This window comes from Paroedura picta, chromosome 6 (genome assembly GCF_049243985.1).
Source record: "Paroedura picta isolate Pp20150507F chromosome 6, Ppicta_v3.0, whole genome shotgun sequence".
Taxonomy (NCBI): Eukaryota; Metazoa; Chordata; class Lepidosauria; order Squamata; family Gekkonidae; genus Paroedura; species Paroedura picta.
The window spans coordinates 50,413,180-50,440,788 of record NC_135374.1 but is presented as its reverse complement, the minus strand read 5'-3'; the positions used below and the strand labels follow the sequence as shown (position 1 = coordinate 50,440,788).

At 40.0% G+C, this 27,609-nt stretch overlaps 2 protein-coding genes across 2 annotated transcripts in view; one reads left to right on the top strand and one right to left on the bottom strand.

Annotated features, from left to right (window-relative positions):
- HSPA13 (heat shock protein family A (Hsp70) member 13) lies at nucleotides 1-26,865 on the top strand. The gene is made up of 5 exons (XM_077342405.1): nucleotides 1-298; nucleotides 3,319-3,659; nucleotides 4,245-4,461; nucleotides 9,735-9,902; nucleotides 11,491-26,865. Exons 1-5 carry the CDS (start codon nucleotides 274-276, stop codon nucleotides 12,156-12,158), a joined length of 1,419 nt encoding a protein of 472 aa, XP_077198520.1. The 5' UTR covers nucleotides 1-273; the 3' UTR covers nucleotides 12,159-26,865.
- LOC143839827 (multidrug resistance-associated protein 1-like) overlaps nucleotides 14,014-27,609 on the bottom strand; it is a 46,389-nt gene continuing 32,793 nt past the window's right edge. The window contains exons 21-28 of the mRNA XM_077342404.1: nucleotides 25,929-26,128; nucleotides 23,807-23,933; nucleotides 23,098-23,199; nucleotides 21,896-22,039; nucleotides 20,796-20,954; nucleotides 19,856-20,022; nucleotides 19,012-19,206; nucleotides 14,014-17,874 (exon numbers count right to left, since the gene is read on the bottom strand). Of these exons, the coding sequence (XP_077198519.1) occupies nucleotides 17,748-17,874; nucleotides 19,012-19,206; nucleotides 19,856-20,022; nucleotides 20,796-20,954; nucleotides 21,896-22,039; nucleotides 23,098-23,199; nucleotides 23,807-23,933; nucleotides 25,929-26,128 (1,221 nt within the window). The 3' untranslated portion in view covers nucleotides 14,014-17,747. The remainder of the gene's footprint in view (nucleotides 17,875-19,011; nucleotides 19,207-19,855; nucleotides 20,023-20,795; nucleotides 20,955-21,895; nucleotides 22,040-23,097; nucleotides 23,200-23,806; nucleotides 23,934-25,928; nucleotides 26,129-27,609) is intronic.

Sequence of the window (27,609 nt, the reverse complement as noted above, 5' to 3'; positions counted from 1 at the left end):
GACAAAGTACTTTGGGTAAACTCGAGAGAACGTACTTCCTCAAGTTGAATTACTTGACGGGTAACGTAGTTTTCTTCTGCACTGCGCCGTGGGACTCTCGCGCAGCGAGACTACATGTCCCAGAATGCCAAGCGACGTGCCGGTGGCTTCCGAGATGCCCATGCGAAACGAAGGTACAGTCATCCCTCCGCTAACAACCCAGGAAGCCGGCTAGTGCCTCAAGAAGTAGCTTCGCGCCATCCGCGGTAGAGGAGCATATCGAGCCCTGCGAAGATGGCCGGGGAAATGACGGTTCTGGGTGAGTCGAATGGTTCTCTGGGCCGCCTGGCCCAGCCCTTCTGGAAGAGCTCTTAGTGCTGGCCTTTCTGCTTCTGGCGGGAGAGCACCCCAGCCACGCAGCCTCGGCATAGCGCCTGGCATCGCCTCTTGTCAGGCATAGATGGATCCGGGGGGCTGTGGGTGCAGTCCAGTTCTTGGCACAAGAGAGGGAGGCACATTCGAGATTGGTGGCGTCTGGTCGGACCGTTTGGTTTGCAGACTGGCCAGTGGTAGTCAAGGCCACAGGAAGGGAGCAGAACCCTTGGAGTCACTTCAAACTCTCTTTTTAGTTATGAAGCTCTTTGGGTGGTCGTGGCCTGATATAAGCTGCCTCATTGTGGTGAGAAAATAGTAATGTGGGGAATCAAGGGAGACATCTTGAACATTGTGCAGGAACGATAAGATGAAAGTGTGGTCCTTATGGAAGCTTTCCCTCTCCCTGCCTGCCTGGTGTGAGCTCTTTAAGTGCTTTATTGGCCCTTTTCTCTTCCCCTGATTATCTGGTAGTACTTTATTATCTGGGAGAGGATGTTATGTTAAGGAATGCTTTTTTGTGTGTACATAAATATTTCAGGTTGAAGGCATTCCAAGGAGAGCTATGTTTAGATGAATTTTGGGAAGACGTTTCCAGGAAGGTACTTGTGTTACGCTGCAGTAGCAAAAATAAATAGGAAGTTGGTGGTTTCTGAAAGATGAACACGTTTTTATTCCAGTACAAACATTTCTAAAGTAGATTTCTTCAGATACTACAAGAAAAATTCTGGAAGTATAGAGTGAAGTGTAATTACATAAAATTAATTGGGAAAATGTTGTCATGTACTATTTCCTTTAATGAGCAAGTAATGAGTTAAGATTTTGATTATTTTTTAACATTACATGAAATAAAGGCATGGTTCAAGTAAAATAGTTTCAGCTGAAGTAGTGGGCCTGTTAAAGCTTATGCTGGAATAACATTTTGTTAGTCTTTATAATGCCACAAGGCCTTTATTTTGGGGAGAATTCATGAAATTAAATATCAATAACAAATGCTGGCTTTTACTTACTAAAATGGTTCATGGGATAGAAAAATGGAAGCAGCAAGGGAAGTGTGGCAAATTGTTAATTTTTTTCCTTTATTTTTTTTATAACAATTTTTTTTTATAACAATTTAATACTGATGTAGTGGTTGGTGTAGTAGATAAGAGCATCAGCCTCTAATCTGGAGAGCCAGATTGATTCCCCACTTCTCCCCATGCAGCCAGCTGGGTGACCTTGGGCCAGTCACAGTCCTGTTAGAGTTGCTTTCACACCAATTCTGTCAGAGCTCTGTCACCCCCCCCCCCCCATCTTACAGGGGGTTCCCACCTACCTTACAGGAATTCGTTGTGGGGAGAGGCAGGGAAGGAAATTGTAAGCCATTTTGAGACTCTTTCAGGTAGTGAAAAACAGGTTATAAAACCCAACTCTTCTTCTTCAACTTCTCCTTGCTTCTGGCAGCTCATAACTATAGAATAAGGATTGGCATTTAGGCTTCTGTGACAGTAGTAATGGTACTGATGTGAGTGTCAACAAACATGCTCGCCCCTGATGCCCTTACGGCTTTATTTAGTCCGTGGCACCCGCTGCACTGTTTTTTCTTAATTGAAAGGAACAATCACATTGGAATTTGCAAACTATAGACTCTGAAGATGTGGAGGGTAAACTTGTTACAAAATCCTATAACCTCTTCTCTGGAGAGATGAATGTGCAACTCATTCTCAGCTACCTGCCAGCCATGGATCATTGGATGGCCTTCACTTTGCACCACTATCATAGTTATACATCCTCACAGAGGAAATTACTGATCTAGAAAATTATTGTAATTTTCAAGTATTTGAGTGACCTAAGTTGCTATACTATATGCATGTTTGGCAACATTAGAATGCATATCAATTGAATGATTGTCTTGTGGAAAAGGAAAATAAAGCTATGCATTCTTCTTCTTCTCAGCCCCACCCAACTCACAGGGGGATCTGTTGTAGGAAGAGGAAGGGAAGACAGTTGTAAGCAACTTTGAGACCCCTTTGGGTGGGGTATAAAAACCACTTCCTCTTCTTTAAACCAATAAAACCGTAATCCTAGGTGCCCTGTTATCTTGCCTCTTAGACCTTGTTCTTCTCTGTGTTGGCCAGAGTGGGATACTCTGGAAAGGTAGAGGGGAGGCCCGTTTGATTTTGTTTATTTGCTCTGGCTTCAACCATATGCCTGGTAGAGTGCACTGTTTTGCAGGCTCTGTCAAGAGCCGGGTTTCCATTATCAGCATATTCCACCATGTTGAGGCCAGATACACTTCTTTTGGACCAAGAACCACCAACATATTAGCATTTGCTGACCTAAGTGTTCTTCTGTGGGACATATTGGAAGAAGCAGCCGTAGTCTATGTAACGCATCATAGGTTAAAACCAGTACCTTGCATTTGATCAGGAATTCAGCTGGTAAACCATGCAGCTGATGGATGAGCCCTCCACAGTTTTCGGTCTAAATCCATTGATTTTCATAGGTTTAAACTGGAGTAAGTTTGCACAGGGTTGTACTCTTAGTATTGTTTAATTTATAGCTGCTATCCACTGTATAGTTACCACATTGGTAATCAGAATGAATAGTTGGGCTCATTTGTATTAACTCTAAACAGTTGTCCCATTCATTTTTATTAACATTCATACAATTTATTTTAAAATGGCGTTTTTGAGACAGAGTTGTGGTGAACTAATTCTTGCTTTTCAGGATTTACTAACCATGTTTTTAAAAGTATAATTAGAAATTGAATAATATTAACATTAAAACTTTCCCAATAAATTCTTGATATTACCATTTTAAGTATTTTAAAAACACAATAGATCACTTTTTGGGACTGAATTTCTAGATAATTTTTTTGCTCATTCAAAGAAATGAGGCTATTACAATTGAAAGGTTTTTACTCTTTTGATAACATACTGATCTCCAATGGGATGGTTTCTTGACTTCTTATTTTCCTTGCTGTAGGTTCTGCTATTTTGACTCTCTTATTAGCTGGATACCTAGCCCAACAGTATTTGCCCATGCCCACACCAAAAGTAATCGGAGTTGATCTTGGCACTACGTACTGTTCTGTTGGTGTGTTTCTTCCTGGCACAGGACAGGTGAAAGTAATTCCTGATGAAAATGGGCACAACAGCATCCCAAGCATAGTGGCTTTCACAGAGAAAGATGTGTTTGTAGGATATGATGGATTAGAACTGGCTGATTCAGATCCACAGAATACTGTGTATGATGCCAAAAGATTTATAGGGAAGATTTTCACTCCCGAAGAACTGCAATGGGAAAGCAGGAGATACCCATTTAAGGTAAGCTGGAAGCTTTGGTGAATAGGTAGTTACCTCAAAGGTATATTTGGCAACCACAATTGCTCTCACTTCCCAGGTTAAATTATAATAGATCCATTGTTTGCTCTAGAAATATGAGTAGCTAAAGACTTTTCGTTGCAGTGTTTAACATATATTTATGTTACTGGGGCCCTTTGATTTTTACTGTAGTGTAGCTTAAATTCATCATGGCTTATGTTAATCCTGTTGTTAGTATTAGTATTAACTCCATTATACCCCACGTCTCCCATGTGGAGACAAATTGTTTATAGCATTGTAGTAGTTTATAGCATTCTCACCTTCTCCATTTGAATCACACAGCAAATTTTTTATGACAGAGTGGGGATTTCAGTCTGGCTTTCCCAGGTCCTACTTTGACACTCTCACCACTTCACCAAACTGGTTCTCTACATTACTGTAGGAAATAAAAGACTAAATCAGCTAGATGACTATTAATTGAAGAACAAAGCTTTCATGATAAATCCTGATTAGCACATTGGTTATTTTACTTCTCAAGATGAGTGTGCTTGATACATAAAGGTTTTATTATTCTGTTTTCCCACCTAGATTTTTCTTAATAATAAAGGAGCTGCAGAATTTTCCATTGCAACAAATGAGACATATAACATAACACCAGAATATATTGGTTCTCAGCTGCTCCTCAAGTTAAAAAGGATGTCAGAGGACTACCTTGGCATGCCTGTTTCCAAGGCAGTAATTTCAGTACCAGCAGAATTTGATGAAAGACAACGAAACTATACAATAAAGGCAGCTAGCCTTGCAGGTAATTCACATTTCTCTTGGTATTGCTGCCAAACTGAGTTATTTTTTTATAATATCAAAGTGTATAGCCCTATTCATTACAGTGAATGCACATGGATACCGCATGTTCATCTATTTGTAAGAAAGAACCAATGTATGTTTACTTTATAAGTTATATTTGGACCAGTGCCTGGATAAATGTGGGTATAATTCATATAGCTAGCTATATGTACATTGAACGTAACATGAAAATTGAATAATTTCAATTGTAAAGGCACATGTAAAGAAAAATTAAGTGTATGCTGTATATGGATTATACATACATTCACTGTAACTTGTGACCAGAGCTTATGATTAACAAGGTTGGACACAATGTGTTGAATCCAGGGCAGAATTTCAATGGATGAAAGGATAGGGATTCCAGGAGCTTATCTCTGGGAAGCATTTCAGGTTCTTCTGGAAGTAAGAATCTTTTTTTTTTTGGGGGGGGGGGAGTCCTTACACGGGCAGAAATGCTGCTCTGGATACAGCCCAGTAGCCTTTACAGAACATTAGAAATCAGAAACAACAGAGCTCAAAATTGAAATGACATATTCTTGATTTATGCATGCAAATGAAGACCCAGGAAAGGTCAAGAAAAGTAAGTTAAATAAAACTGGTATAATATCATAGAAAAAGTACTTTGAACTCTGTGAGGTAGCAGGCCCTGCTCCAGTAACAAAGTGTCTGGAATGAGAGAATAAACTGGTAATTTAGCAGACGTACAAGGAGAGTGGCATTTTTGTTTTAATGGGTATTTTATATATATAACATATGTATATGTGTGTGTTACTTGTTTAGACTGTTCTATGTATTATCCCTGCAATATTTTATGTGAACTGCCCTGAGCCGTATGGGAGGGTGGTATAAAAATCAAATAAATAAATCAAATAATATCTAAGTATATCATGGTGATATCATGGTGATATAAGTGAAAAGGGTTAAAATAGTAAGGATATGGTCGACCATGAATTGCGGGCCCACCGCCTTGCCAGGATGGTGATATGGGGCACAGCTCTTGGCTGGATACACTCCTTTCTCCATAACTGGATTCAGAGGGCTGCATTGGGGGATGAGCTATCGTGCCCTTATAGACTGCATTGTGGGGTCCCTCCTGGCACGGTCTTCTCCCCCACCCTCTTCAACATCTTTATGTGCCCTCTGGCACAGCTGGTATGGAGTTTCAGGCTGGGTTGTCATCAATATGCCAATGACACCCAGCTTTATCTCCTCATGGACAGCTGTCAAGACTCTCCCTGGAACCACTTGCCAGATGTTTGTAAACAGTTGCTGGATGTTTAGAGCAGAGTCACCTGAAACTCATCCTTCCCAAGACAGGGGTCCTGTGGCAGGGTGGTAGGGAGATGGGCCAGGAACCGTGTTTAGCCATCCTGGCTGGGACACAACTTACAACCGTACCCCTTGCTAGGAACTTGGGAGTGACCATTGATGCCTCATTGACTTGGTGCAGGTCAAGAAGTTAGCTAACCAGGCATTCTTCCATCTCTGTCAGGCACAGCTGCTAGCACCCTACCTATCTTCTGAACATCAGGTCATAGTGATCTATGCAACAGTCATCTCCAGAATAGATTTCTGTAATTCTCTCTATGCGGGCCTTCCCTTGGCCATGATCCGGAAATTGCAGGTGGTGCTGAATTCAGTTACTAGGTCCTCACAGGGATATCTTGGAGGGCCCATATCCAGCCTGTGCTGAGGCAGCTGCACTGGTTGCCAGTTGCTGCCTGAATTCAGTTCAAGGTTCTGGTTTTAAGGACCTTAAAGGCCCTTTGTGGTCATTCACCCTATGTCCCCTGCAGGGCTTTATGCTCTATGGGTACTAATCTTTTGGTCATTCCCTGCCCCAGGGAGGCACGCCTGGCCTCAATTAAGGCCTTTTCAGTCCTGGCCCCTATCTGGTGGAATGAGCTCCCAGAATAGCGGTGGGCCCTGCAGGATCTTTCAGCATTCCGCAGGGCCACCAAAACGGAGCTCTTTCACCAGGTTTATGGTTGAGGCTGGCACAGTGAGGTAGATCTGATGCCCCCCCCCCGATGCTAAGAGGGTCAACATTTAGCATTCTCATCCATGCTCCCTCTTCCCACTCCTCTATACAGAGTTGGGGGTGGGGTAGTAAGACCACCATGGGTTCTCAGGAGTTTTATTGTATGTGTGTCCAAAATTGTTTTAATGGGGTTTTATATGGACAGATTGTAACCTGCCACAAGCTGGTTCAGGAGTAGCAGGTAATAAGTCTAAAATAGCTTTAGGTGCCAACATTGTGTAACTTCTCGTGTTTGTTAGCTGCTCAAACCATTCAGGTGTAGCTAATCTTCATTCTCTTCCAATCTTCTGGTCTAGTCCTAATTTTAGTTTGGATGTAACTGCTTAGACTGCTCACATGTTGCTAATTTTAGTTCTAAATAGGATCAGAGATTATTGGTTAGTTTTAATACAGTTTGGGATGGATTAAACAGAGGGTCAAACAAAGGAGGATTAAAACTCAGGGTTATGTGAACCTCTAATATGACTTTGGAACTTTAATGTGCCTATTGATTAAAGTAATAATACCAGAAACTAGGGATAATGAGTTCAAAGGTAATGGTAAATCTTTGACAGGCTTTTGTAACAGAAAAGCAAAGCAAATAACAAAACAAACTGCAGCTAAGACTTTTTTTTTAAAAGGATCCAATTTTAAAGTACATCTAAAAGTTTATGGTTAGTTTATTTGCATGTAGCCATACACCATAAAATTTAAAGGTAATTCTCAACCTCTTTAATGAAGGGGGGTTTTTCCCCTAAAAGAAAACAAGCAGTGGTCATAGTACCTAGACCCCAATAATGTGGGGAAATGTAGTCATGTGGTCCTGGAGGAAAAATTTAGGCTGCTAAGCAGAAGACTCAAAGCCAGGACCTCCAAGGTAGCCTTCTCAAAAGTGCTGCCTGTTCCATGTGCAAGGCCAGTCAGATAAGCAGAAATTAGAAGTCTCAATATGTGGCTGAGGCAATGGTGTAGGGGGAAAGGGTTCCTTTGCTAGGCACTGGGGATGGTTTGGGGAACAAACAGAACGTGTACAGAAAAAGACAGCTTCTGCTTGTCTCAAGAAGGAACTAGGCTGCTAGTGCTTAAAATCACAAAGTTTGCAGTGCAATTTTTAAACTTAATCTTTGGGGAAAGTTGACAGGAGATGAAATGTCTCTGACTCATCTCTCTAAGAGATGAAGAGATAACTGTTCTAGAGGGAAATTGTTTAGGATTGGCCACTTAGAGGCTGACAAACAATACTTGACTGTCTGACAAGGTATAGATGAAGAAGGTGGCAGGCCTAACAGGCCTTGGACATTGGGGGAGCTGGAATGCTTCATTTCAGAGAAGAACATAGACATATAGTAACAAGAGAGGAGGTCCTAGAACGGAGAAATGACCAGGCCCAGGCTGCACACATCCCTGAGTTCTGAACGAACCCAAATATGAGATTGTGGATCTCCTGATACTAAACCTGGCTCCATTGCCAAGGACTGGATAGTAATTAATGTAACTCCCATCTTCAGAAAAGGCTTCAGAAAAGGCTACAGAGGCAATCCAGGAAATTACAGGCTGATCAATGTAACATTGACACTAGATAAGTTGGTGAAATTTGTTATTCAAGATAGAGTTTGTAGTCACATTGATGAAAAAAATCTATTGAGGAAGAATCAGTGTGGAGTTTAGTGGCATTTTTAAGGCCAACAAAGCTTTATCCAAGGTATGAGTTTTTGTGCGCACGCACACTTCCTCAGGTACAATAAGTGTGCATGCACATGAAAACTCATACCTTGAATAAAACATTGTTGGTCTTAAAGGTGCCACTGGACTCTAAATTTGTTTCGATGCTTCAGATTAACATGGCTAGCCACTTGAATCTATCAGCATGGAGTTTGTAAGGGAAGATCCAGTTTCACTTAATTTTTTAGAATTCGTTGAGAGAGTGAACAAGCATGTGGGCAAGGATGACCCAGTAGATGTTCACCTAGATTTCCAGGAAGCATCTGATAAAGTTCTTCTTCAGAGGCTGCAAAATAAACTCAGCAGTAATGGGATAAGAGGACAAGTCCTCTTTTGGATTAAAAATTGATTAATTAACAGGAAAGAGGATACATGGACAGTTTTTACAGTGGAAGGTGGTAAGTAGTGAGTAGGGCTCACTACTAGGTCTGGTGCATTTTAACTTGTTCATTTATTATGTGAAGTGGGGAGTAAGCAGTGAAGTAGCTACATTTGTGGACGGCACTAAGTTGTTTATGGTGGTAAAAGCCAGGGAGGACTGAGGCACTCCAGAGGGATCTGAAGCTGAACAAGTGGCTGTCACCATGGCATATGAGGTCCAGCATGGGCAAGTGCAAAGTAATGTACATTGGAGCCAAACATTTCAACTGTAAAAACACATTGATGTGGTCCGAACTGGCGGTAACTGACCAGGAGATAAATCTTGAAATCATGGTAGCTAACTGACTGAAGATGTCAATTCAGTGTGCCTCTGCAATACAAAAGGCAAATGCTGTACTGGAGATTATTATGAAGGTGATTGAAAATAAATCAGCCAGGATTAACCTCTCCATGAAGAAAAGTTAAAGAGATTATAGGTCTTTGGGGGTGGCATGATACAGATTTACAGAATAATGCATGGGGTAGAGAAGGAAGTCCTTTTCTCACTTTCTCACAATACAAGAACTTGTGGGCACTCGTGGAAATTGATAAGCAGTACTTCTTCACCCAATGAGACATTAAGATGTGAAATTCACTGCCACAGGAAGTGGCAGCTACGAGCATAGGCAGTTTCAAGAGGAGATTGGATAAATGTATAGTGCAGAGATAGTGCTGTTAACCACAAGGTACAAATGGAACACTGTCTGTGGTAGTTATCCTTTGTATTCTTGGTGCTTTCTTTTGCTGTTCTTCTGCTATTCTGGCATCACTGGTAAACCTCCTGATGATACCTGGTTTTGGCCACTGAATATTGAATTGGATGGGCCATTGACCAGATATAGCATGGCTTTCCTTATGCTCTTACTTCTTGACATATAGTCTCTTTGTAAATTAAATGCAGTGCCCCAACTCAGGAAAAGATGCAAAAATAGACGGGCAAAATTCCCACAGTCATCATATTTGAAATAGAGAAATTATTAATGGGTTGCTCTATATAACTTCTGCTGAATATGCTGGATAGAATCATCCGGTAACAGGAATGAGATTACTGACAAATCAATTTATCTTTGAAGGACTGGAAATCCTGCGAGTAATTAATGAACCTACAGCTGCAGCTATGGCATATGGTCTCCACAAAGCTGATGTATCTAATGTTCTGGTTGTGGATTTGGGTGGAGGAACATTGGATGTTTCTCTGTTGAACAAGCAAGGCGGGATGTTTCTGACACGGGCCATGGCAGGTACAGAGAAGCCTTTTCTTCTGATTAATGTGTTGCATCAGTTTATGAAACACAGTATGTTTCAGGTAGATATTGCTTCTTGTTGACTTTTACAGTGCTTGCAAGTGCATTATGCTTCCCTACAACTATTTTTGAATACATTGGTTAACATTCGGAAAAGCAAGGATGGTTCTGAACTTCAAGGGCTTATGAGACATAGAACACAAAGAGCGAGTTGTTGTAGTAGGCAAAACTGAAGTAGTTTTAAGTTGGGCACACACTTGATGAATTACTGATGGCTCATGAGAAAGGGAACGTTAACATCTTTTAAAATGATAATAAAGTGGATTTTACTAGCATGTGAAATTGTGTAATTGTGGCATATGGTTAGAATTTAATATATAAATACCTTCATTTTCTAGGTAAAGAATTTCCAGGTATACCCAGTACTTGAGAAAGAGTTGCAGACTGTCACAACTTCTGCTACCATAGCATATGTGTCTTTAATTTCTGCCATCTAAGTTGGAAGCAGAAATTCCTTGTAAACCTGACATATTATTACTGAATAATTCACTCATGATTTCTGGTGAAAAACAAATTCTTTCCCTACATATAATTACATTATCAATGCTTGTTTACGCCAGATGTTGGAAGCAAGAAGTTGTCCCAAAAATTCAAGACTGGTTAATAAAAATTCAACAGTTATATATTTTAATGTAAATAACAGCTTGTCAAAACAAGACATTTATACGTTAGAACTTTATTGATCAGGGGTGTTGTTGATAATTGGCAACGGAACTGGAGCAATATAATATCCCTTTTGTTCTCTCATTTCTTTTTAATGATAATATTTTTAGCTGATAAGTACGTATGTAGTATATTTGGTATTTGATGTCTTTTAATATATTTGTGAAATTGTATTTCATATATTAAATAATCTAATTTTTAAAAATTGCTGTCTCAGTGGTAGAAAAAAATAAACTTGAAAATAGGGAAAAGATTTTATAGTAAAAAAAGTGTGAAATTTGTTTCGAATTCATCTTATATTGGCAGAATAGGGCTAGCATCATATTTGAATTCTGAGTTAAACTTTATAATAAACTTTTCAATAGAGTGCTGTTATAAAAATCCTAGTATATTGAATGTGAACAAAGAGCAACATTTAAACAATGAAACATTTGTATTTTTCTTAGCAAGAGTCTCCAGACTTTTTGAACTTTTAGTCACCATTTGAATTCTGACACAAGGTGGTGGTTGCCGGGATAAAATGGCTGCCACAGAAAGGTGGTGCCAACAAGAAAATGTGGAAATGTGAGGTTATGCATAATTTCAGTATTTCAGGCAAAAACTGTGTTTAACAACTGTCCCGTATTTATATCTCCCCCCTCCCCCAACCTTTACAACTGCCTTCGGAGTTGTTGATCATATCATAGACATAATACATGAATGGGTTTCCTCATTCATATTGGTGTTGGGAATGTCATGAGTCTATCAGAGTATTAAAGAAAACCATTTCGCAGAACCTCAATCACACACTTAGTGCATTTGGCCTCTACCACTGATATCTAATGCTGTGAATTGTTTAATAAGTGTGGACTTTGTATTTTAGGTAACAACATGCTTGGAGGACAGGATTTCAACCAGCGGCTGCTCCTGTATTTGTATAATGAAATCCATCAGATACATGGCTCAGTGCCAACCAAAAAGGAAGACATACATAGACTTAGACAAGCTGTAGAAACTGTCAAACTGAACTTGACGATTCACAATTTTTCTACCATCAGGGTACCTCTTACCATGCCAGAGAACCAACATGAACATTTGCAAGAAGAGAAACAAGTGTATAGCAAAAAAGATGAAGATTTCACTGAAGATGGCCATTCAGTGAAAGGTAATATGAGGGACAGAGAAACAGAGAGCAGTGCTTCAAAACAAATTATCTTTGAAACACAAGTTTCACGGAAACTATTTGAAACATTAAATGAGGACCTTTTTGAGAAGATCCTTGTGCCTATAGAGCAGGTATTGAAAGAAGGACATCTAGATAAGTCGAAAGTAGATGAGATTGTATTAGTTGGAGGGTCAACCCGTATTCCAAGGATACGGAAAGTTATTACAGAGTTCTTTGGGAAGGAACCTAACACCTCTGTTGATCCAGACTTAGCAGTAGTAATAGGGGTGGCTATCCAGGCAGGAATTGTTGGGGGATCTTGGCCTCTCCAAGTTAGCGCTGTAGAAATTCCAAACAGACATTTACGAAAGACAAATTTCAATTGAGTGCCAGTGTTCTTACATTCTTTTCTTTTTATTTCTATAAGTTAATTTCTTTTGCATGTTTCTATACTATTTCAGTATACATTGGGTTGAATCTTGCAGATCTTTCCCACTAAGTGGTGCCTTTCTCCAGCTCAAGGAGCCTTTTCCTGCTGCAACATTCTCTTCTAGGAGAGCACCATAAGACATGGAGCAGAACCATAGGATCCAACCTATTTTTCTTTTCTCATCTTCAAACACTAGAAATTGATTAGGCTATCTTGAGCTGCAAGGGAATATATGTTTCTGAAGATTCTCCCCCCCCCACCCTATTTTGATAATCAGCAGGACCTCAAAGACTTCATTACTTGAAAATTGAATGACATTGTTCTGGAGTAATGACTGAAATAGTGTTGAAAATTATTTCTGGTGTTCCCCAGGAGCTGGTATTGACTGTGAGCTGGCCTGGTGTGTAGCAGTATTAATGCAATTAGCATAACAAAACTTAATATACAGCATTTAAAAGCACTTTTCTCAAGATTGTGTTCAGGCTTGAATACACTTTGGATAGAAGCACTTTGCTAAAAATTGATTTGTAGAAACCACCAAAAAAATCCATTGTGGAACAATATCAATGTTTCCCATTTAATATGTAGCAGGTGCTACAGAGAGGCTTAACTATTGGAAACTTGAAGCACCCCTTTGTTAGAGACAGTAATAGTCTATGTTTTTTCCTACCTAAGTGTTGCTACCAGTTGTGTACGTGTTCTGATTGTAAGTTGGAAATTGCAGATTTGCAACTATAAGTTTGCATAAGATGTTGGCTTTCAGAATGCTACTAAAGTTATTTTCTAATATGAATATCTCCTGCTTTTGTTTGTACATCTTCTGGAAAGTTGTAATTCAAAGAGCAGTTGATATAACCATTCCATAAAATTCCTTGAAACACCAAGTTGACCCTAGGCTTTTGTAGAAAGTATTTCTGTTAATAATAATACTAGTATTTAAAAATATTGTTAGCCTTTTGAAGTAAATATTTCACTGTTTACTGCTTAATTGAATTTGCAATGAAAGGCTTAGGGATTGATCCTATGTCCTAACATGTCAGAGCTCACGGTGTTATGCTGTGAATGCAAGCAATATTGGATGTTTCTGGATATTGTCATCAGGGCAAAATATCACGTAATCTAAAGCCATCTGTGATACAACTGTCAGTGATTTTCCTCAATAACAATGTATTCGGATAAAATAGTTTCAAGCACCTCTTGACATCGTATGTCTCTGCGTAAGTTTGGTCAAAGATCATCACAACTGCTTGGTTGTAGAGCACGTTATTTTGAGAGATGGACCCAAATACTTCATTTCACCCCAGCTGCCTTGGTGATGATTTTTCTAATGGTGTTTGAAAGGAAGGTTGAACAGATGTGCACTTTTGTAGAATGAAGAAAACCCAGGAAGTAATTTTAAGGATGTGTAAGAAACTACAGAACAGTTGTGTGAACTGCCCTGTATAATTGGTTCTCCTATAGGAGTATAAGATACATGGCTAGGATTAAAAGAACTGTGAAATTAATTTTGAAAGCTGAAGGGGGGGTGTTTTTTTATAATGCCTTCAAACAACAGCTCCCTATACAGGGAAATCAGTTTTACAAGCCATTTGAGGTCCCAAAGGTTTGTAGTATAGCATGGAGGTCAAGTTGTTAGCAATACCCTTAAGTGTGGGAAAGCATCTCTTTAAATTCTGACCCTTTGGTATCTCATTGGAAATATAAAAAATAGTCAGTCCCCCAGTTTTAAAGCAATGGTGTACAGAAACAAAGGAAGCCAAATGTGGATTGGATTGTTTGTAGGGGTTGAAAGAAAAACACAGGCCATGTACTCATTTAAAAAAAATGTATTTTAGATTAAATCTGTCATTACCTTGGTAGTGGACAGAATGAAATAGACATATTTTTCTCATAATGAGGGGATCATACATCTGCCTTTTTTAGCCCATGATCTTGCCAACTTGAGGCCAAGTCGTTTAAAACCAGGAATAGAGCTTCCGTACCTTAGTATGGGTCAGGCACACACTTTTGTTAAACTTGGCCAAAAAATCCCCTCAACCCACTGTTAAAAATGCTATGAAAACTCTATTTAACATTAACAAAACTGGACCAAATCTAGGTAAAGGCTAAGTGTAACAGAATAATTAAAAATGAAATATGAAGTCAGCCTCATAAAATGAAAAAAAAATGGTATCGCAAATTTATATTTGTTAGGGATATAACAGTTTATCGTTTTCTGCAGATCAGAAAGGAATGTGTGTGCTAAAAGTTATTATTCCAATTTAAAAAGTCTTAACTTCATGCAGTAGACTCCAGTAGATTTGACCACACAGTTAGACTCCAGTACTGCTGGTTTGCTAGCAGCTTTCTGAACCCTAAACCTATAAGCTGTTGTGCTGGCACCGTAACTTGCAGGATTGGGTTTTTTGGCCAGTTTGAAGGGCCTGAGAGGCACTAAAATGTAACATTTTGGAGAGAAGTAAATATTTCAGACATTACAAGGCAATCATAGGACCCTATTTTTAATACAAGGACTTATAGTCAAATGGTACTGTTACTGGAACCACTATTTTTGAGAGAAAACTGAACATTTGTACATTCAAGTTGCCTACAAGGGTTTATATAAAATAAAGACTTCTACATGCATACATGCCTTAACTTTATTTATTGTTATATGAGTTAACATCTTTCTGCAGTTTTGAAGTATGGTCCATAAATTAAGGGTGGGTAATAAAAATGATAATCTTTTGGAGAATAAATTTACATTTTTTGGTAACAAGACTTTCTACTATGTCTTGTTAATTCTGAGGTGCTGTTATTTACAGGGACAAGAACGTAAGACTGGGTGGGGTGCAGTGATCAGAGATTTTCTACTTTGTTAATTTTATAGGAAGCGTGCAAAACATTTGAAGAGTGCCATAATATATATTCTGTGGCTTCTGAAATGCTTCATATCTTCTAATAGGGACACCATGGAGAGCTTACATGCAGCCAGCTGTGGCAGCTGCATTGGTTGCCAGTTGTGTCCCCGGTCAAGTTTAAGGTTTTGGTTTTAACCTTTAAGGCTATCTGCAGTCAGGGTCTGGTGTATCTGAGGGATTGTCTGTCTTCCTATGCTCCACTCAGAGCATTGCTCTCTGTGAATGTGAACAGATTGGTGGTCTCTGGTCCACGCGAAGTACACCTGGCCTCATCCAGAGCCAGGGCCTTTTCGGTCCCAGACCGAACCTGGTAGAATGAGCTCCTGGAAGAGCTGAGGGCCCTTTCAGAGCTTTCACAGTTCCACAGGGCCTGTAAAACCAAGCTATTCCACCAAATGTTCAATTGCGGCTGGGTGGCAAAACATCAACTGGGTGTCTCCTCTGAATCCCTATGTGTAGTCCATTGAGTGCCAGGAGGGGAGGGTGGAAGTTGTGGGATTTTAATTGGGTTTTATCCCATCTGACATAAATGGCTTACAGCCAGGAGTGGTGGTAAACAAATGAAATACATTTTTAAAATGTAAATAGCTGTAGCTATTCACCAGAGAGACTGCATCTGGCCTATTTCTTTTGCTTCTTTGTGACCATCTTTTTACAAGGACAAAAAAATAATTGATCATATTTCAACTCGTATATACATTGTGCTAGTAAGACTACCAGAACAAATTCATACTGGTTACAAAATATTCATAAATTCATTTTATTCAAATAATTTATAAAAATTAAATAGTATAAATATTCCATTGTTCCAAAGATCACTGGGATACCTTTCCCAGAATAGGCCACATTGAAAAAGCTTGCTTAGTGCATTCTTTGTAAAGGCGAATGTGAAAAGAATCATTTTGCTAGTTTGCAAAAGGTATTTATAATGCATAGTTGAAAAGCAAATTAGGTTTATGTCTTCAGTGATAGTTGTGCAGGCAAGCAATATCTTGGAATTAGGCACTTCAGTTTTTTTTTTAAGTTTCAGAAACAGCTAAGGTTCACCCCTTGTGTACAAAGCTAGGCTTCAGTACATTCTGATGTATTGGGTCATGATGTAAGATATTCTAAAGACTAACCATGCAGTAGCTACATCATATGCTCTTGCCTTATCTATAAAGAACCTTTGTTAGCCTGTCCTGTTAAAAGACAATCAAAGGCCTTAATCATTTCACTTTAATGAAAGACTGAACATATGTATGATTTGTTACTTTTTTAAAAAGTATAATTTGCTGTACACTGAACCTGTACATTTGGGGTAAGATACTAAAACCAGCCTATAAAGGGCTGCAATTTTTCTTGGCAGGGAATTTTCTTATTACAGAAAAGCATTCTGTTAGGTAACTTCTCTTCCTCTACAGGCTTCCAATACAATGCCACAGTATTTTTGTTATGTGACATTCTCCGTCTGGGGCTAGGAGAATCTGCTTGATAAACTGAAAAGGCTGGAGGGTACTAAGGGTGAGCTATTCCATCAGTACATCCTACTGGTGAATGTGCCTTGTACACAAGGAAAATACTGTCCTTATGTGAAAAGGATGGTAAAATAAACTCCTATGGTATGATAAAGACTGGCATACCAATGGGAAACCTGTGTTTGAATCCCACCTAGTGCTGTGGAAGACAAACATCTCACAGGGTTGTAGTGAGGATGAAATGGAGGAGAGGAGAATGATGTATAAGCCACTTTGGGACCACACTGGAGAGAAAAGCAGGGTATGAATGAAATAAAATAATAAAAGTTAAGTTGCTATGTGCAGAGAACAGTTTCATGCAAGCTGCTAGCCACATGGCTTCCAATTATAATGGGAATAAGAAAAGCCCCACTTATGAAATGTATATATTTCTACAGGAAATAAGATTTTAAATGATTTTTAAAACTTTCTGATAAACTCAATTTAAGCATGTTTCCAAAAACTGTCTCAATTATTGTTTGTTAAGGCCAACTGAAATGACAAGTTTTGAAATCCTCAGAACTATATGTACAAAAAACAGGAAGGGGGAGAGGAAGATAGATGCATCAGGGCACAGTCAAACCACTTTGGGCTACAGCTTGTATTATTCACAGACAGAGTAAGGAGTATACGACAACCTTGACCAGACTGCCGTGCCTGTGGCATTATACTTGATAAATAAGAGGAAAAAGAAAGGGGAGAGGGAAACGACTGATTTATCATTGGGCCTGAGGAAGAGTTCTGGAGACCTGAAAAGCATATATACTTTTGCTTTTAATAACTTTGGGGGACTTTCCTATTTCTTTAGCATGTTATTTAAACTTAATGCTCAAATAAATTGCACAAAAACTAGATGAGGTAAGGGTGTACAGATTTTCTGGCTAGTGTAATGTCCAAGTGCATACTGAAGAATAGGAAACAAGCTTTTTTGAAGCTCAGAAGGGTCCCATCAAAAGTGTGCACTGCAGTCAAGGGCCACAGATGAAAAAATCAAATTGCTTCCCCTTAAATATCAAAAGTACTTCTACATGAAGGTTCACTATAAATATCCTGAGAGCAAATGGGAAAATTCCACCAAAATGATCCATATAAATCTCAAAGCATTTATAAAACAGGCAGCTGAACAAAAAGAAATAAGCACAGCATTCATTAGAGGTCAACTGCCTCTTCTTGTAATCCAGATTGTGATGTCATTTCATAAAACATGCCCCTCTGTTGCAATAAGTTCTGTGGAGTATCAAATTCAGCAATTCTTCCAGAATCAAGAACAAGCACTCTGCAACAGAAAACAAAGATGCTGTAGCAATGTGTTATTTTTCACCAAATGAGGAACAAGCAGATCTGGTAGTATTTCTGCCTTCAAAAGTTTAAAAATCAGGTCACACATTTAGAAAATTATAAAAATAGCCTGATCCCATTTAACAAAACATTGAATCTTTCCCAAAACAAATTTTGACATTCTAATTGAAAGAACGCTTTCCCCCACAAACTTCAGCATCAAGTACTGATGAATCTGATTGAATTCACTGCCATTAAAAAAATGGAAGGCAGTAGGAGGCTAGTAAACTAGCACCAGATGTACACGTTCACAAACAGCTTTTATAAAAGACATTTTTGGCTCGTCTTTCTCCGGAATCGGATGCAGAGGGTTGCGGTTGGGGAAGAGTTATTGAACTCGTCACTCCCATGTTGGGTGACACAGGGGAAGATAACTCTCCCCTACACTCTTGAACATCTATATGTGTTTTATAGCCCAGATGGTCCAGGGCTTTGGGTTGGGTTGTCACCAATATGTGGATAACCTTCTCTACCTTCTGTTGGACGGATGGACAGACTGCCCTCCGGATATGTTTGCCAGCTGTTTGGAGGTAGTGACTGGATGGCACAGGCAGAGTTGTCTGAAACTCAACCCCTAGAAGACGAAGGTCCTGTGGGCGGGAGTGGATGTAGCCTGTGCAAGGCAGGGCCCAATCAGGACACACACCACACCCACTCTCCGCCCACATAGCTTATTGTAAGCTGTTGAGAGGGGCTGGGTATAAATTATAAATAAATCTACTGTGCCCTTCAAAAAGCTACTGCTGAGAAATGAGGGACCAGAAGAGTCCCACCATATGACACAGTGGGCAGCCACAAAACACCCCTCTTCTGTAAAAGGAGGAGAGGTGCTATAGCTCTGCTTCCACATTCTTTTTGACTGCTTCTCAAACTGTCAGCAGTAATAGGGAGAAGGAGGTGACAAAGAGCTTCAAAGGGGAGGCAGAAAAATATTTCATTTTGAGTCTAGCCCCCTCCAAGAAAGATTTACAAAAACTATCAGTATGAAAGGGGGGGAGCTTGCTCTTGCCAAGTTACAGGTGGAAATAATCTTTTCGTAATTTATTTGTAGCACTCAGTTGTTCGGATAATTTACCTGTTAGAGTCCATGATGGAATGCAGCCTATGAGCAATGGTTATTACTGTGCAGTTGCAGAATTCTTTCTGGATTGTGGACTGCACAAGATTATCTGTTTCCATATCAACAGAAGCTGTTGCTTCATCCAAGACCAAAACTTTTGTCTTCCGTAACACAGCACGAGCTAGGCAGACAAGCTGTCTCTGTCCCACACTATTAAAACAAAGTGCAGTTCTAGTAGTAGTTTTATGAACATAAGCCTCAATGAAGCAATGGGTACTGCTCGCTCCAGCATGCACGTAGAAGTATGTGTGTGACAGAATGAAACTAGGAATCTTCAGCACCCAGATTTGTGGGTATGGTTCTAGTTCTAAAAAGCTCACTAAATGCCTGCTGCTGAGCTCAGTGAACCCTCATACCACACACACCTGCTAATAATATCTGGCAGCTGTGGAATTCTACAGGACTGAGGCAGTAGTGCAGTAGAAGGCCTCACGCAACAGAATCCAGGCTCAGTCCCTGCCATCTTTAACTGGTAGCATGACTAAAAGTGACTTCAACCTGAGGCCTCAGCCAGATAGTACCACAGTATACTTCTATGTACTTGGATCATTTTCTTTCACTTATGTGTAATATTTCTCAACACAGGTTCTTTCATGCCTCCTGATTATACAGTAGTATAAACTGAATCATGCACTCAGATGGTAAACTAGCTACACACCTAGTCTGACTGTGGTGCATAGGAGTAAATGCCCTCTTGGATCATCATAAACACACACTCTGCCCCTAAAGATGCTACCTGAAGGCAAACTGAAATGGATCTCAAGCAATGAGCAAGTAGAGGTCAATCTCCAGATCATACCTCAGATTTTCACCACCCTCTGAAATTTCATGTTGAAGTTTCTTTGGAAGTGATTGAACAAAATTCTTCAGGTCACACAATTCCAGTGCATTCCACAACTCAAGATCAGAATATTTTCCAAGTGGATCCAAGTTTGATTGAAGTGTCCCCGAGAATAAGACTGGGTCCTACAGAATAACTAAGTAAGTTCTCCACATAACAAGTTTTAACAGTGTATGTCTCTGGGTTCTATGCTGCTTGAAGAGGACTGAAATCTCTCCAGAAAGGATGGAATGTTGAGAAGAGCTGGCAGCCAACTTAAAGGGATTAGGCAATTTAAAGCCAACTTAAAGGGGGGACCTGCTTTAGCACTTGAGAGCACACAGGATCCTGGGATGGGAAGGGAGATTTTGAAGGGTGAGGTAGATTTTCAAAATAGTTGATGCCTCCTGCAATTCCTCCTGTTCTCCTAATCTGTCACTGTATCTAACAGTAAAGTGGCAACTGGTGATGAAAGGGCTAGATAGTGGAATCCCTTTATTTGTAGGATGTGTACTTTAAATGAAAATCCAACCTTAATCCCCCAAATGAAGTCTCTAAAATAGTAGGAGAAAGATCAATGCTCAGAGAAAAAAAGATGTGAACACCATACCAACTGGTTTAAAACTATGGGCTTGATCTAGATGATGTTAAAACATAGTTCTATTTGTTATCAGTAAATGTAAATATCTTTCATTGGATGTAATGTATTTAACTTCAACTGGATTGCACTTCACATTGATTAGCAGTTTTACTTCCTGACCAATTTATAACCTTTCCCAACAGCTGCCCAGGTATTAACCACAATTAGATTATTAGAATAAGAAAGAAGACTTCAAATCTTAAGAATTGGCAACAAAATTTACTAAGACTTTTCTTTTACAGTTAGATAAATATACAAAGTAGATAACAAGATACTAACCTGTGGAATAATGTTCAGATTGCCCCGTAAATCATGTAGACCAACAGTTGATATGTCAATTCCATCTATGATTATTTTGCCTCCAGTTCTTTCTATTATTCTAAACAAACAATTGGTGAGAGTAGATTTGCCTGCACCTGTTCTTCCTATGATTCCAATCTGTAACAAGAATGCTTTTTAAAATGTGCACACGTTCACTGAGGCATATTCCAGAACCACAATACAATCTTGGCAGAAGATTGACCACATGCAAGGAAAGTTTCATGGATTGAAAATAAACAGATATTTAAAACTAAATGCCTAAGAGGAGAAATCTGCCAACACAAGAAGCAACCAGGGATCAACAACAGCAGATGCTATCAGTGTAAATCTAGTGCATGATTCTTGCTAATCAACTCACGGAATGGCCTCTCACCTCGAGGGTCTGTAGTGGGGAAAGTAAGAAAAACTCCCCTTTGCTTCATAGAAGTAGAACCACTCAGGACCAATACAACATTTAGAGATTGCATTTCAACGGAAAATGCAATAACACATGTCTTAGTATTCATAACTTATTTTCTCCATTGTATAGTGCAATAAAAATCTATGTACATTATAATGTGCATGTAGGACTGCTAGATATGCAAGCTGCTGTTTGTCTCAAATGAAGGGAACTAAAATTAATGACACAATCTTTAAGGACTGGGCAGCTTTATTCTCCTATCTGGGGATAATGGCTGCCTTCCCACGTGCTATTCAAGACCACTGAATATTCTGGGTCTGATGTCAATAGTTTATTCGACTTCCTACAGAGATGTGACTTAAATATGCACAAGCAGAAAGAGAATGAGATAGCACCATTCCATTTATACAGGATCTTGCACCACAAATTGCCTTACTCCCTATATATTATAATGTTCAGGATTAATTGCAGAACTCTACGTTCAATGGAAATCCAAGTAGGGAATAGAGTAAAGTTGACTGTGTACGTGGCAATTGCAGGTTGTGTCTTGCATTTTCACTTGCACAAGTTCTTCAGTTCAAGAGGGAATACTGTTCTGGATCCAACCCATTGAGTTTAAAAGGCAATCAGAGAATATAAAAAGCTTGTTGGGTTTTACCTTTTCTTCTCTGCTAGTTTGGAAAGATATGTCCTGCAGAGCAAAACCTAAATCTGGTCTGTACCGAACTTTGTAATTGACAAACTGGATTACTCCTTCATTAGGCCAGCCCGCTGGTGGGCGGTTGGATAGTATCCAGGGTGCCTGAAATGATAAAATAAATGCAGAATTTTAAATTCTTACCAAATATACGAAATATTCACATTTGACTACAATTTAAATATGATAGGCAGTTAAGACATCTGTTACTAAAGAGATTAATCCACTGCATATGTGTAACAAAACTTATTAGTATGATTATCATACTTCTTATTCAGTGCTTTGAGTACAATGAGAAGTCCTACATAAAAATATTAAGAGTAGTTATAAGTTATTAAGATCTCAAGCTAAGCAGTTTTTGCACATCAGCTATACCTATTACTGAGAAGTACCTTGTCTAATACAATATTTCAAGTACAGTGTATTATAGCATGAGAGGGGGGGGAGGACTCTGAAAACAACATCCAGTGAAATTGATCCCCAAACACAACAATCTGGATTACCAGATTAGTTTACAACTAAAAGGTAACAATGGAATGGATCTAAATGTTTGTTTTCTGCCAGTGGGGGGATGGAGGGTTAATTTTTACAACATTTCTTACAGCAGATGCTCCTCTTTGCCCCCATTCCTTTCCTGAGGTTCTCCCATCCCCCAGTAGCAGCATTTCAGGAAACTCAAAGAACTGTAGTGTGAGGAAAAGAAGGCAAGGCATTTCTGGCTAGGATGTAACTTTTACCAGCTGGAAGTAGCAGCAAATCCCCCACATGGACTCAATGAACATGAAACTTGGAGAACTAGCATTCATAGCTAAACTAACAGATTTGGTCAACCACAGATCACTGGAAGACTTTGAAAAACACTGGGATGAATATTTGAAATCTTAGTAAAAATCTTTAGTTCTGTAATTTCTGAATTTTTTCTGAATTATTGCCATTTTTATAAGGAATATAACTTTTAAATTTTAATTCCAAATAAACCAAAAAGTCATGTAAGAACAGTTACCAAGGGAAGTCTCAGCCCCATTCTTAAGATGCTTATAACAGTATTTTCCCCCTTGACTGTAACATAAAGAAACCTCCCCCCACCATACTGGCCACTAAATTCTTTCACTTTTTAAAACACCCAACAGGCAGAATTAACTTTCTTCCTGGAATATGCTTACCTCTTTGTCTATATTTGCATATTCACAAACTCGTTCAATGGAGATTGCATTGGTTTCCATTTCACATGCTTTACGGACCCAAAAATTCAAACTCTGAGTTATCTGAAACAAATGTATACTTGCTTATAGAACAGATTGACAGGGATTCATTAAATAAATAGGTTTCGTGGAGACACAAGCAGCCAGCATGCTGTAGTAGTTAAAGAGTGGTCGACTCTAATCTGGAGAACAAGCTTTGATTCACAGCTCCTCCACATGCAGCCAGCTGGGTGACCTACAGCATGTCACAGTTCTCTTAGAGCTCTCTCAGCTCCAGCTGAAGTTGTTTGTAAGCTGCTTTAGGACTCTTTCAGGAACTGAAAAGCTGGGTAAAGAAAACCCCAAGATCATCATCTTGGATTTTCTATAAAGGACACAAACAGTGTCCAGAGATAATTTTAAGGTCTTAACACACTGAATGTTTGATACTTCTTTAGCAAAGAAATTAGCTCAAATCACTTACATTGGTTCTTTTAATATGTATGTAAAATAGAGTAAGATTGATTTTTGCAAAGACTGTTGTGCCCTTTGTGTATGGCACACACATGTATATGAGGAGTGAACTTTTAAGAGATATAAAAAGTTTCACCAGCTGATCATTAAGATAAGAATGGTATAAGGTTAGGATTTGTAATTGTGTTAACACAGGCTACATAACAAAATTACTTACATTGAGTGCATAGGATATTGATAATCCTACAGTGGCAGAATCCACCTTGCCATCAGCAAGCACTGCAAACAGTGCAGCGAAGAAAGCCATCAAGTTGCCCAGAAATTCAAGTCGGACAGCCAGCCATCTGTTGTAAAAATTTGGGGATGGGAGAATTCAAATAATTCAAATTTATGCCTATTATTTATTTAATAAATGTATTTTCAACATAAATTATTCAAGAGTTAAATAACATATAACACTTCCATGGAGAATACCTTCCTCTTACAATTGTATAATACTTCCCATGAATTTTGGTCTCAAGTTATCTGTAATTTTGGAAGATCAAGTTTTTAATAGTTGGGCAGAGTACTGTAGTGCCACTTTATTTTATTTATACTTCACTTTATTATCCACCTTTTCCCTTCAGACTCAGGATAGAGTACATCATGTTGTTCATACAAAAATAATATCTGGAACAGCTTTGTTGTATAATATAAAAAGCTAAGGCCTAGGTGGGCAGAGAGTGGGCAGGAGAGCTCCTGGAATTACAGCACATCTGCAGACTATAAAGATCAGCAATCCAGGCAGAAAGGGCTGCTTTGGAGTTTGGACAGGGTTGTTGTGGAGAAGAGACATTTAAAGCCTCCCAGGCAGGTTATTCTTGAGTTGAAACAATTGAGGCCTACTGCACAGGCCTGTCACGTCCAGCCATTTCCCTCACTTTGCCTCAGACCACTGATGGAGCTGGCCGGTGGCTGATGCGTGCGCTCCTCCCCTCCCCCCCCTTTCAGGCCTGCTGTGAAAGAGCCTCTAACAGTCCTGGGCTGAGGGGAGGGAAACGTTTCCTTCTGAGAGCAACATAGGGGGGACTTGTGCTTTCCTGGGGGGGGGGAAGCTTTCCCCTTTTGCTGGCTGACAGAAAAGCCCCTTCTCACTTAAAATAGTGCTCTGGCCGGCCTCACTGCTGGAGGGAAAAAACAGCCAAGCCATGTGCATTTCTTCTGTGTGAAGAACCTCTGTAACAGCTTCCGTTGGGCCAGGAGTTAGGTCAGGAAGCCCTCATGCTGCGTCGCAGGGGGAAAGGAGGCCACCACCACCCCCCGCCCAGCACTGCATTACTGTGTCCCTGTCAGCAGCCAGGGGCAAACTGGCTGTGAGCTTGACAGATTGCTCCTGGCTGGGCTGGGGGGCAGGCTGTGTTAACTCCCTATTAGCCCAAAGTCTGGGGGTCAGGGCCAGTCTAATCTTTGGACCAATGGGAAGGCATCCCTAAACAGTGGGATTCATACATGTAGTTTTTAAAACATCTTAAGATAGAAACAAATATTCAACCAACACATATGTTTTTTATGCTGTTGGTAATCTACTCATGTGGATTGTGTTCTGGCTAAATGCTGTATTAAAATTCTGAATTCAACCAACACACATGTTTCTACAACAGATTGACCACAGTTCCGCAGGGCCTGAAAAATGAAACTCCTCCACCAGGCATTTGGTTGAGATCAGCAACACCATCTATTGAGCCCCTGAACCCCCACCAATTCAGGCCCACTCTGCAAGGTTGCAGGTGTAATATTAATTATGAAAACTGTTTGCTGATCTACTCAATTTAGTTATTGTTCTATTGATATTTCATTGTTAATATATATAGTCCACTGTTAATATATAGTTACCAAATCTATATTGTACTACTATATAATTAACATTCCCTGTAAACTACTCTAAGCCACAAGGGAGAGCAGTATATAAATGCAAAAATAAATAAAAGGGTACTAATCTCTTCAAATGCCCTACAACAACTGCTAAATGCAACAACAGTGTGTCTCCACAACACATCAGGGATTGGGGTTTCTAGATATCTATTTTTCTTCCAGATATATTCAACCCTTGTATCTCTTTTTTCTAGAAAAGCAATAGGAAAGAAAATATATTGATATCTCAGTCATATTTCTTGAAAAAAAATTACTGAAAAGCAACTATTAAGACTATATTGTCATACTTTACTAATTTAATGTAATAAACACAGCACAGATTGTCAAATATGTTATGAAGCCCACCTTGTTAAAGCTTTCCATTATAATAGGCACTTGGCCTAGAGCATAATAAAAAATTCCTTTCTATCATACTGTCAGAACTGTACCTGTTTGAGATTACATTGTTGTAGAAGCAAATGAGGTTCTCATTGATCCCATCTTTGTTCTGCTTCATAAATCTTTCCTGATGTCCAAATGCTCTGATTGTAGAAACACCTAAAAGCGTTTCACTGAAGTGTGAAATTACAGGGGTGTGTGAAGCAGCATTCAGTCGTCTAATCTGTCGGGAACTAGCTATATAGTATCGCTAATAAAGCCATACCAAGTAAAGAACAGGAAATGTTAATTTAGAAGGCTGGAAAAAACAGATGTACAAAGAGCTTTTACAGCAAAGCTACCTATGTACATGTACTGCTGCTTTGTACTAAATCAGACCCTTGGTCTATCAAAGTCAGTACTGTCTCTTCAGACTGGCAACAGTTCTCTAGGAACTGCAGCCATCTTTCACATTACCTACTATTGAATCCTTACTGGAGATGCCAAGGATTGAACCTGAGACCTTCTGAAGATGTTCTACCAAGAAGATGCTCTACCAGGCCCATTATGCACAGCCGCCGAAATGGCGATTTCGGGTCACATGGAAAATGCGGAGGGAGAAGACGCGAAGCAAACCGGTTATGCACGGGATGGGTCGCGACGGCAGCAAAACCTGGAGCGGCGGGTGTCAAGGCATCGATGCAGAGCCAAGGGGAAGCAAGGCGAGCGTGCCTCTGTGTTGGCAAGCGTCGGAGGCGGAGGCCAGGAAGGGCGGAAGCAGCCTGCGCAGGTGCAGCCCTGCCGGGTTTGTCGGGCACGGAGGGGGAGGGAGCATGTTTCCCCTTCCCCTTAGTTTACTCCCAGTTCGCCTCTCCCCTTCTTTGCTGCCCCGTTTCCTCTGCCCCATAGGTTTCCCCTTTATATTGTTTTCCCTACTTTAAGCTTTGTATTGTATATTTGTGCTTTGTTCATTCACACTGTTTTATAAAGTTTTTGTATTTTCTTAGAGTACTCGCCTCCGTTCTCATTTGTGGTTGGGGTGTGTGTTTGTGAATGGGTGGGAGGTGGGTGGCCGGCCTCTCTGCCGTCCTTAGCCGCGGCGATCCCCTCGCCCTCTTCCACTGTGACCTCTCCGGCCACCTTTCCGTCCGTGTTCCCTTGGGTTCCCCCCGGCCTGTGCCGCCGTTCGTTCCGGCAGCCGCTTGAGCGGTCGCGCTGCCTCCGACCTCCCCAATTATGCATGTGGTCAATTCGGCGCCACCTCTGGTGGCGCCCTGGTCACCCGAGAAGCTGCACTTTCTTCCGCGTTCCGCTAATGCAGCTTTTTCGGCGGCGTGCACCGAATCTGCGGCTGGTTGCATCCGACTTCGTGCGTTATCGGTGATTTTAGTCGCTGCCATTCTACCTGGAACGCGCACTAAAAGCCCCGTGCATAATGGGTCCCACTGAGCCACAGACCCTGCCCTTACTGAAATAAATAGTACCCATTTTACCTGGTTATACAATCATTTGGCCTGCAGATAACAAAATGACCTGACACCATTTCTGCATAGACAGATAATTCTTGAGTGGGTTTTTTAATTCTAAAGGAACTATATTTATGAACAACTGGGATCTGGTCCTGAGCACAAAGTAGTACATGCATGCTAGTGGTCAGGTAGTTTCAAACAGTTATATAACATGGGCCAAGTTATGATCCATGCTTCCAGAAAGTGATCCTGTCAACCAATTCACCGCAAGAATAGCTGGCCA

Coding starts and splice junctions, on each gene's coding strand:
- HSPA13 (XM_077342405.1), top strand. CDS start 274: ATGGCCGGGGAAATGACGGTTCTGG. Junction 4,462..9,734: donor AAAGGCAGCTAGCCTTGCAG/GTAATTCACATT, acceptor TTATCTTTGAAG/GACTGGAAATCCTGCGAGTA. Junction 9,903..11,490: donor TCTGACACGGGCCATGGCAG/GTACAGAGAAGC, acceptor TTTGTATTTTAG/GTAACAACATGCTTGGAGGA.